The following is a 12,165-nucleotide window of genomic DNA, read 5'->3' as shown; positions in this document are numbered from 1 at the left end:
TTAAATAACATTCTTCTGTCAGTTTGTATTGTATTGTAACACAATGTTTTGTATTGTTTTGCTTTATATCTTATTTTGTATCAGTAACTTTTTGTGGATATATCCAATGTGTTAACTCTTTTTTTATTTTATTGTATAAATATGTATCTATTTTGTTTCCTAAATGAATAAATAAAAAATAATAAATTTGTATATTATAATATTATATTAGGTTGTTTCGTTCTAATTTATCCACAAGTTATAGGAGGTCGAAAATAGCCAACTGCTTCTAGAAAAGCATGGCTGTGCTGCTTTTTGCTCGACTTGGCGGGCGCCCTCAGATAACTATTTCAAAATAGCTCTAAAAAATAAAGTAAAAAATTTCATATAAAATCAAATATTCCAAATATTTTTTTAGGCATCGTTTTTCTTTCATAAATGTTTTGATCAAAAATAAATAAAATATACTAACGAAGTAGTTCTCTCATTCTGTAAATTGTCTGGTTTTCTTAAATGAAACCCAAATGTCAATACTGTATTGGTTTTTATTTTAACACTCTGTACACACATGGAGTACATAATATGAGGGGAATGTAAATACATATACAACTTTAGACCATATGTGTAGTTACCGTAAAGTACATACCAGTCTCCTTGTTAATATAAAATCCATTGGATTTTGAATAAGTACCTTAAAAGTACATGTTACAACTTAAATGCTTACAAAACTTAATATATTTTAAGCTTATAAATAAAACTAACTATATCGCTTTTGGTTTAAAACTACTGTGTAATTAGATCATTCAAATGACCTCGTCAAACTTTTTGAACGGTGTGAATATAGCTAATTTATTTAAAGCGAAGTTAACAACGAAAGACACATTTGCTCTATGAAATACGCGAAAACTTCACAGCGATCATCAAGTTTGACAAATATGGAATTTATAGTGTGTCATACACGTCTTATTTCCGAAAGCGATGCAGCTAGCGTAATCAGACTAGATTGTATTAACTAAATTAGAGCCATATAATTTTGCAGTCTCCGCTGGTTCCTAGATCAACAGATCGGGTTGGCTGTTTGGCCCCATTAATATAGAATTTATAATGAAGCCCTTACACTACTAAGGTATTTGCCGAAAGTAGTAAGACAACTTATTATTACTGATATCGAAGCAAATGTATACTTACGTTTTATGATTTTAAAAAAGGATTTTAGAAGTATATAACATAATTAGAATAGAATTTTAGACTGTAAACTAGCGAACTATTAAAAACTTTTAAAATGTTAATTCTATGGACGGACATCATACAATGACAAATGAAAGGGCCAACAACCATCACTTAAATATAAATTACCACAGACTAAGATAATGCCGCGAAAATAAGGAGCTTCACAATCAAGCAAATCTCTAAGCGGTAATCACGACGTGGACGCAGTCCTGTCCCATCATTAAAAATGTACAAATTCAAAGAATTATGAAATCTATTAGCAGGAAGTTAGAATTGACTTTTGAAAAATATGACACCGTATTGCTTCAACAACGTCCCAAAAGCGCGACAATTAAGTGACAGCTGTCATTCAACTGTCAATTCTATCTTTCTTAGTAGATTTTTGTATCCTATTAAAACAAACATCCTACAAAACAACCGTACATAATTCATTGCGTGGGAATTCATAATAGATCGAGTAATTTTTAAATAGTCAAATAAATCATATTAAAAAAACTTATGACTAAATACAAGATGAAATTCAAGCCAAATGCGCGTCTAAAGATGCCAGTTGTTTGATATCTAAACATTTGTACAGTTGTTTAGTAAGACAAATAAGATATTTTTGTTTTTTTTTTATTATAATGCACGCACGCATTTAAAGTCTTCGTGATTAACTGGATACAATGAGATCAACCAAACAAAATTCTATGGCTTAATATTTCAAATGAAATGAAGGATCTCTGCTGACCTTAGATTTTTTTTAAATATATTTTAAGGTCAGAAAATTGGTCAATCTAATTTTGGATCCATTTGGTACCAGTTGCCTAGGCGGAGTCGCGGTTTACATCACTAAAACTAAAAAGTGCTTATAAAATATCACTTGTCATCCACCACTCGTATCACTGGTTTTTTTTTGCCTTTTTGAGTATTAACCTTAAATAAATGAACACACGGAAACTTTCGTATCCAGACAATTATATGCAAGCGGGCCTAGCAATACGAGACTCGACGAAAAATATGAATATTGCTATCCTTTACACTACGATACATAGAGCTAGAGATAAAAAATATTTTTTGTAGGTTTAGTTAATGCGATGATAACGCAACTGTTCCTACAGATAAAGAATGAAAAATAGTCGTAAAATAGAAGATAACACGATAATATCTAGAATAAATTCATTTATAAAGGATAATAGCTTAGAAAGTTAAAACTGCATATAATTGCCTCAGTGTCTCAGAAAACTTTCCTAGAAACAGATCTTTCTCAGCTCTTAGTCCGTTTTGCAATGATTGAAATCGCTTGTTTTAAGAGACACTGAAACACATTTGTCGTATAAAAGGAGGTTTACTTTCCATATAAAACACTAATTCCGTATTTCACAACCTTCGACCGATATTGAAATTTTTATATCAATTACGTCCAACATGAACCAGAATATTTCTTGTAAAATACGGATTTGACTCGTCGCAAAAGCAGCTTTACGTCTATTTGTTAAATCGTATTTATCGCAATAGATGTCGCGTTGCTCATGTTCACACACAGTGATTCCAATGGTAGATTCACTCCACTTCGCACTCAGCTCCAGCCATTCAGGATTGCGAGGGGAGGGGGATTTGGCACGGGGAAGTCTTCGACCACAGTTTGAGATCTCCGCTTAGACTTTAGACTCATCCCAGTACAGATGCGGAGTTTAGACTAGGAATGGGACATCTCTGGCCATAATCTTAAACGTGAGATCGAACTGTCTTAGATCATGGCGGTCTAAGAGATCTCAAATGTGGTCTGGGACTACTTGAGGCGATGTCTCAGGCATCGCTAGTGCCGGCGTTCGGCTCTTCTTGCGAACAACCTTCCTGTTCTTCGCTTGACGACTCTTCATTCGACCTGAAAACAGATTATGTTTATACTAAATATGACAGCAAAATAGCCAGAAATGACGGCAATAACTGCGATATTGTTGTTATAGAATCTTTATTTCTGCAACAACTGCACAGACTATTTACAAAAAAAAACAAACGAGATAAAAGTATACAAAGAAACAACAACAATTAATGATAAATAAAAGTATAAACATTTAACAAATCACACACAATTCTATAATTTATTGTTAGTCATAAAGCGTGAAAAACGTCTCTTAAAGGCGCCAACTGTGTTTTGCAAACGTCGGCATACTCTTGCCTTACCAACCATTACCAAAAAACCACTACCATATAAACTCGCAAAAAATACGGGACGGTTGTTGGTACAAGTCTAAAATATTTCTACTTTTTTATCAATGAAGATGTATCAAACGAAATGGTCTTCAATTTACGCTAAGCATGTAGGACTACGTCTCTGACGATACCGAAAGCGTCAGATTTAAAATAGTCTTTTACTATAGAATGTGTATACCTATGTCCGTGTGGAGGCACGAGATGGTCAGGCGAAGAGGCGCGGCTACTGCGCTCGCTGTGGGCCTCACCGTACGAGTTGTCGGATGATAGCTGAAATACCAAATATCCATAAAAATAAGGTCATTGACTCAAGTGTGTTATATATGTTACATGTTTCTAAAAACTAGGAGTAAAATGTTTAAAAAAAGAAATAATAAGATAACTGTTAAGATTTTATAGAAACGAGTAGTTTTATAAGTGGATAACTTTGAATTTATTTTATTTAAAAATCAATACATCGGCTACATCGCTTCACAGTGTAGAGAAAAGGGCAAACGAGACACAGACTTGACATAAAAGACAACTCAAGCCAAAGGCGCGAAATTTAAATATTACAAAATAACAAATTAAGTGACTTCAGAGACCAGACTTAGCGCTGACAAAAACGTATTGTATTTTGTAATACGAGACGGTCATAAACAACTCAATAGCAAATATTAAGTAAAACAAAAAATCTATATATATATAAATGAATCCCTATTTCCCTTGGTCACAGCATCACGCGTGAACGGCTGGACCGATTTCGCTAATTCATGTTGTGTTTATTGTCAGGAGGCGGTTCTTATGAAAGAAAAAAGTAAGAAAATAGCGCGAAAATTAGAAAATTTAAGAATTTTTAACCACCATATTAAGTAATCATGACTTTTATTACGATAGCAATTTTTTTTTCAGCATAGCGTTTTAACAATTCCAACTTTTGTTCATGTAACCTTATGGCGTTTGACATAACATTGACAGAATGCGTGCTGAAAATATCGTCAAAGATGATGTCAGAAAAATGAATATCGTTTAAAACAAATGCTTCGATCGCAGTTATTATATTGAAAAAAAAACATATGAAACAATTACAGTCGCTAATTGTTTGTGGCATTAATCTTGAAAATACATGTTTATCACATGGCCAGTTATATGTCGCCTGTTGCCATGTCGGAATACCAACAAAACTATTTATATACGCCAGAAAAAACAAACAAAGAATGTTGTATATCATAAAGCACTTTTAGTTATACCAATTCGAAATCAATATTCATAGTTAAGACAGGACAACGTCTGTCGGGTCCGCTAGTATAGTTTAAAAATGTAAACAAAAATAAGTAAATATAATTTTTTGTCTATTGTTAACATAGCTTTTACACATTTAAGGATTATTATAAACTCATAATTATTTTACGTTATTTAAAAAAAAAATTATTTTTTTTTCGACGTTTCGCGTGCTTTACAGCGTGCCTGGTCACGGTGACTGAAGACAAAAGGTGTTGAATGTCAAAAAGTATCACAGCTGTAGAGAAAGTCACAGTATCTGTATTTATTTCCCCGGAGTAATATATGGCTGCAATCCAGTAAAAAAGTGTTTTCTTTAAATATATTTTTTGTAATTATAATAATATAATTACCAATGTGAGCGGATGTCTGTTCCGTGCTGGCGACATGGCGGGACTGAGCGCGCGACTCCTGGCTTCCTCAACATCCAACTGCAGAATACTCTCTTGACTGCCCGTGAACTGAAAACAAATTCAATTAGTATGTTTATTATACGTGAGAGCAGTGTTGGCCTAGTGGCTTCAACGTGCGACTTTCATCCCTGAGGTCGTAAGTTTGATCACCGGCTGTGCATTAATGGATTTTTTTTCTATGTGCTCATTTATCATTCGCTCCAACGGTGAAGGAACTCATCGTGAGGAAACCGGCTTACCTTAGACCCAAAAAGTCGAAGGCGTCAGGCACAGAAGGCTGATCACCTACTTACCTATTAGATTAACAAATGATCATGAAACAGTTACAGAAATCTGAGGCCCAGACCTAAAAAGGGTGTAGCGCCACTGATTTTTTTATGTATATTATACATAAGATATTGGTACCAATAATATAGGCTTTAAATTAATTAAATATTAATACAGTAGATAATATAGATTACACCATGTTTTACTTTTCTGTATCATGTTTGGTAATAAAGATAATATTGGTATTTTACGACCATTTAATATAGTGATTCAATTACATAAATATATATTCATATTACAGTAGACACGAGATCATTTACATTGGAAAATACAAATATTTATTTCAAATTGTTTTTAAATATTTTAAGAAAATATCAGGTTTTTTTACTTTAGTTTATTTTTATTTGATACCGTTATATAGTTTGTGAGTGGTTTTAAAAACTCCACATCAAGCGCGCACTGCTCATTTTGAAACCAAGACATGCTGGTTTCCTCAATGGTTCGGAGATATGACCAAATCAGGCATGCTTAAAAGCAAATACAAAAAAAACATCTTACCACGAAGCCGTAATACTTGAGTATGTCCATCTTGCACATGGGACAAGTGCGGTGTTCCAGTAGCCAAGGATCGATGCAGTTCTTGTGGAAGTCGTGTCTGGAAGTAGAGAAAATATATTATTGTTAAATTAAGGTTAAAGGTAATGCATAATGTAATGTAAACAGTTGGTATGTAAAATAAATTTGTGTTCACATCTCTGCATAGCAAATAAATAAATATGCCTGATCCATATTCAACACAATGTCTATAAACAAAATGCTGTATAGTGTCATATTTTCCGATTGTAGTAATAACTCAAACTAAAGCTTCAATTTTGCATTCATTTGTCTCTTTTTATCACAGCGTAAACACGATTTGACAGTCAGAGACGAAGGAGTTTTTTCGTAAAAAGATTGCAATTCAATTCAAAGACACTTAGAACAAAGAAACGAAAATTGTAAATTACGAAACAATAGGTAATGAAACATAGATAATAGAGAGTGAGTGAATAATGTTCAGTGAAACGTATACGGAAATGTGGTTTTCTAAGCATCACTCACCTACAAGGAAGAGATCTTAACGTTTCAGACACTTTGTATGGCTCTATACAAATGGCGCAACACTCACCGTCGCCCTGCACCTCCTGGAATACACAAAAAAAAGATTAAAAATAAAGGGATTATGCTTTATACTTCATAAATATTACTTAAAGACTATTTATTATTTTGTGTTTAACAATAAGCAAAAATTTTCAAGTGTAGGCATTTAATGTATTTATTTATAGTATTAAATTTTTTTATAAAATTTATGTTTACCATTGACATGTATTATGAAGTGATGTAGTATATAGATATAGCATATATATTCAGTGTAGTGAACTTTAAGAATAAAACAAAATACTTAAAAATTATAAATACAAAACTAAGCGTGATGTATAATTTAAACCTTATTGCAAATCTTGAATATAGGTTTGCGAAACTGGTGGAAGGGTGGTCTGGTGGTGGAACTGGTGGTCTGTTTCAGGTAAAAATACACATGAAATCATTATATAAAACAATAATATACTAAAGAGGGCGAGATCGATCTTAATCATGAAATTTATCTATAACGTATCGGAACGAGTATAATTGTAAAATTGGTCTCGTCATAATATCAACCATTTTATAAATAGGCGGATTTTAAATTTGAACATTTCTCTTTTATATTGATCAATATTTTATTGTTTTGTATAAGTAGGTAATAATTGTTAACTATGTTTAGTGTTTACGTTTCAATGTGTATTTTTAGCTTTTCTGTATAATGTAATTGTTTAGATGTAGTGTGTCGCGTATTCTGTTTTGTATGTGTGTTTTACACCGATTTTGAGTAAACTAAACTTTACCGAAGAAATAGGTATATACAGTTTCTAAACGATATCTGCTAAGATTTTTGTTTGCAGGTATCATTGTTCTATAAACGTTGCAAAAAGTAAGAGGTTAATTCATACATTATTTATAAACCAAGTGCGTATGTAAGATATTTATTACTAACGACCTGTGGTGATTATACATATATTATTATAGACATACTATCTCGTGTTATATTTGTTTACTTAAAAGCGTTTCCATTTAAGTTATTGTAACTTTCTTATAACGAAATTTTTCTTCGTTTTATTTGAAGATAGTTAGTCATAAATTATTTAAAAAAGATCTGCACAAAATATAAATAAGTATTTTTTAAACCACTCACCCTGTCCTCAGTTTTCAGGCTTTTAACTGGTATTTTCGATAGAGCCTTTTTCGCGGCGCAGCAAAGTCGCTTCTGAAATAAGACATCAATCTAACTAACATTTGTTATCCCACTTGTGTCGACTCAAGAGAGTACAAATATAATTTTAAAAAATATTTTAAGGAAACCGTATTCGTACATCAAAAGGAACTTAATCCTATTAACATATTAATATTATGATATATCCAACTAGCCTTACTTAAAAAGGACTCATGTCATCCACACGTCACAGTCTATGAAGAATATTGAATATGGATGAGTTAGATATACATCCCAACAAAAAATCTCGTCGGAGACTCAATTTAATCAAAATATATATGCGTGTAATTTAAAGATAATAACTACGTTGACCATTATATATACAGTTTCAATATAAATCATATCACGATATTGCAAATGATCAATAATTTGCGTATCGTGCTAACAATTTAACACACAATAAACTATGTATACTAACCGATAATCTGTCTTTAGCGTGTATATATCTGAAGCGTTGTATATAGTAGAAGACCAGCCACGCCAGTGAGATTACCATCAGCACGATAAATGAGATCGAGACGAAAAGCACTGAAGTCCTGAAACACAGATTAAAAGATTTAGACATTAGACAAGAAGTTTGTTTTTGCACATGTCTAATATCAAATGGGCAGTGTTGCCCTTGTGGCTAGCATGCGACTCTCTGAGGCCGTAACTTCGAACCCCTATTCACTAATAGACGTTTTATGTGCGCATTTAACAATCGCTCAAAGGACTGAAAGGAAAACATCTTGAGGTAAAACAGTCTTATCTAAGATTTGAAAGAATGCTGATCACCTGCTGGCTACCACTGATCAATGTAATAAGGAAAATTTAATGATCATGTAATAAATATAAAATCTGAGCCCCAGACTTAAAAAGGTTTTATGTCAAATGCCGCCATTTCTATTATTACTTTTTGTAAGTAACTTGATGCGAATATCTTAGGTTATCTTAATTTACGAATTAAACGAAAGCATTAAAGCCTTTGCAGTTGTAAAGAACACTCAATCAGTCTACACTATTTTAAATTCATTCGTCTCTTTATTGTAAATTGCGCTGTAATGAAAAAAATTAAATCAGTAATTTAGTAAGCTTTTTGTGTGTTAAATCAAATAGAAATCGGCACTATTGTGCGTTAATCAAATGCATATTCATACCATACTTACTTATTAATATTATTATTGATATGTGTAAATGTTTGGCCCCGTACGATGGCGATCATAACTCGAGTTCCATTGTCCACCAGCCGTGTGATTTCCGCTCCTTTCCACTTGTATGTAAATATAGCGCTTATGTTACCTGAAATATAAAACTTCATATGAGTCTTACATTCATAGACGATTAACTCTGCCATCTATGATCAATGAATTTTGACAGATGCCTTAGAGATCTGTGTCGCAAGTTTTTAAAGCACCTGTTTGACATAATGTTCCCTAGTCCAATAAATGATTTAAGAGTTGTATTGCACTATTATTATTAACCGGCGAGTTTGAAGGAGTCATGTAAAAAATATGCCATTAGGATCAGAAAACTATACGGTAACAGACCATAATAGATTTGATCTTAACGTAATTATTGTTAATGGTAAACTGCTAATCAGCCTTATGGCTAAATAGTCACTCCCCATAATTGCATTATATGAAGAGCTCATCCCATGCCATATTTATGGTGGGCTAATGAGATCAGAGCTAGGGTTTCATTGCCAAGGTCTCGGAGAATGCTTATCAGGCACGTTTGCTGCGTCAACAGTAGTGTCGTATTTCGTATGTCCATTCGGGGTGAGGCAATGAGCTTTGTAATTTTTTCAGATAAGAACTAATATCGTAATATACTTGTTGCTAGTTCAGTCTTAGTAATCATACTTTTGGAGATGACGGTTATAAATTGTATTAAATATACATGTCTAAGACCCAAAGCTGCCATTTTGTAAAGCGTCGAGCGTTGAAAATATTCGGACAAATAAAGTCAGTAACTAGCTAACTAACAAAACACAAAACGTCCCTGGGTTACTGTGAATTTTGACCATTCAATTAACACATAACCACTACATTTAAATCTTATTGGATAAATCACATTATACATAAAACAATGTGGTCTTAAATACAGCATACTGAGTAAAAACATTGTTAAAACTTTCGATAATAACACATGAATAAACTACCTTGAAACTATCATTTACAATTATTATTAGCGTTTATCAAAATAATGGTTAAACGTGTTTACACTTTACATGCAGATGTCACGAATCACGAATGAAACGCGCAATAATTCTAATTACTTCGCAATCAACATCAATGGTCGCACTTAATCTACTCGTAAGCCCTATTCACTTAGGCGGTGTCGCGTGTCAATTGTCAAATTACGCGCCCTTTAGTTGTCAAAAGGAGTGGTGACTGGCGTGGGAAATTAAATCTTTTTCTTCAAAGTTCATTTCAGACTAACGTTTTAGTACAGGCCACATACGGTGTTTGGCATTCGCTTTCGCGTTTTCCTCTTATTTAACATAGTGCATATAAATTTTCATGTGTGAAAGTATGTTTAAGCTTTTTTCTCAGTCTCAACAATTCACCTTATGCCCTCAGTTCGACATTACTTTTTTCGTATTATAAATATAAATTAATAATAATCATGACCTAATTATAGAATTATCTAGAAATAATATAAACATACATGTATTAAGGTAATCTGTAAACAGAAAATTCTAGATAAGCTCAGATACACTATAACATCAACATTACGGATTATGATTAGATTAATTTTTAAAATCTAATTAAGTAAATATAAAAATGTAAAACATATGAGTCCTAACATCATCACATTGTATTTATTTTAATATAAAATCTTGTACTATTAATATAATATCTTTTAAGATACCTAGCAATCAGAACCGTTCGATAATCAAAACTTTGTCATTGTGCTTAATAATGCAAGGAATAAAAATAAATACATTTCAGTTGGATTTTTATTAGATGTTGGTAGATAATAATATTTGATTGTACGCACCAAAAATTACGTGACATTTCAAAATGGCGACGGCAGTACCAATTCCGCCGTCACGTCGGCCAAGCTAAGTATTAACTAAGTGTTAGCGAACTTTATGCATTAACCTAACACCTTTTAATTAAAAAAGACGATTATAAGGTCCAAAGCAATCTTTAGTCGCTGCGAAGTATTTGTAAAATCGATAATTTCATGGAACTCCATAGTACATTAGTAACTGGATCATAGAGCAGTTCTTACATAGTATCGTACAAGTCTAAATATAGATCTAAACTCGTCCTTATGTAGGTTAATATCTTATTCTAGGATCGAACATGTTGGCTAGATAAATTTAGAAATACCTCTATTTTATTATTCGATTAAGTTGTGATCGATCGTCGTTATGCACTCATTAAAATTTATACTCCCCTCGAATTATTCTACATATGAAAATTATTTAATAAATAAAAGTTGTTAGACATAAGTTGTTATCTCTAAAAAAGGATTTGTTTAGGCAATAAAAGAAAATATTGTAAAAAGGTGTTATTTTTAATTGTTAACATTTTTGTTTATTGTTGTCACTTCAAGACAGTATAGGGGCCGCTGAAAATCTAGTCAGAGTTGCTGGTGACACCAACTTTCTTTTCTTTTTAATCGACACATATTCAGTGTAAAAGGGGATATATAGTCGAAGGTATTTAGAAAGAAGCATTCTAGGATATGTCTCGAACGTGTGTATATGTTTAAGAATTGATTTGGATTATTTTTATCCAGAATCTTCTGAATTCATAGTATTAATTAATATTTGTGATAAATTAACTCGCTCCTGGATCCACCCTTGTGTAATTTATATAATGCATTGAATGTGGTATAAGTTCAATGCATTATATTATAGAAAAGGAAATTACACAAGTAATTTATATCTTTTAATAGTAATGGGTGACTATTGTTAAGATCAATTCTAATTCTTATATGTCAAATATATCAAACTTGAAACAGAAAAAATTGTTTGACAGCTCTTGAAACTAGATTTAAGTTTGATTGATGTTCGGATCGTCTTCTAGACTTATACACTGCGAATTTCTACGCGAGCTCCCAATAAGGCTTATTATAGAGACATATTAACGTACACTACATCTTTATTATGTACGTAATTCTGTAATATACTTAATCATATATGATAAAACGTAGATAAATAAGCCTGATAACCCAAAAATATTGTGCTATCAGAGACCAGCATTAACTTGTCATTTTCATAAAATTCCGATATAAATGTTGCAAACATGCAAATCAAACTTGTCTCGTAATTCCCATCTTCCATTTGAGAAGTATATACTCGTATAAAAGTAGGTTTTTGCTAAGGATATAACATTCATAGTCGTAACTTGGCTTAGTATGACTCCCGTGTGTCAACAAGGATTTGACGTACGTCATAGTTAACACCTAGTATGTCCCCAAGTGTTCCGTTTCAAGCAAATAACTATTGTAATAAATCTAAAACCTTCAGGTTTAAAGCAT

The 12,165-nt window shown here is 32.3% G+C and overlaps 1 protein-coding gene across 2 annotated transcripts in view; it reads right to left on the bottom strand.

The window, feature by feature from the left end:
* Nucleotides 1–506: 506 nt before the first annotated feature.
* LOC123708024 (protein goliath-like) overlaps nt 507–12,165 on the bottom strand; it is a 53,473-nt gene continuing 41,814 nt past the window's right edge. For both annotated transcript variants that reach the window (XM_045658466.1, XM_045658475.1), the window contains exons 5-12: nt 8,835–8,967; nt 8,108–8,225; nt 7,612–7,683; nt 6,444–6,526; nt 5,904–6,000; nt 5,019–5,126; nt 3,584–3,675; nt 507–3,076 (exon numbers count right to left, since the gene is read on the bottom strand). In XM_045658466.1, coding sequence (XP_045514422.1) covers nt 2,998–3,076; nt 3,584–3,675; nt 5,019–5,126; nt 5,904–6,000; nt 6,444–6,526; nt 7,612–7,683; nt 8,108–8,225; nt 8,835–8,967 — 782 coding nt within the window. In that variant the 3' untranslated portion in view covers nt 507–2,997. The remainder of the gene's footprint in view (nt 3,077–3,583; nt 3,676–5,018; nt 5,127–5,903; nt 6,001–6,443; nt 6,527–7,611; nt 7,684–8,107; nt 8,226–8,834; nt 8,968–12,165) is intronic.

Source organism: Pieris brassicae, chromosome 1, assembly GCF_905147105.1.
Source record: "Pieris brassicae chromosome 1, ilPieBrab1.1, whole genome shotgun sequence".
In the NCBI taxonomy this organism is placed as follows: Eukaryota; Metazoa; Arthropoda; class Insecta; order Lepidoptera; family Pieridae; genus Pieris; species Pieris brassicae.
The sequence above is the reverse complement of the archived record's forward strand: the minus strand, read 5'-3'. Positions and strand labels throughout refer to the sequence as shown.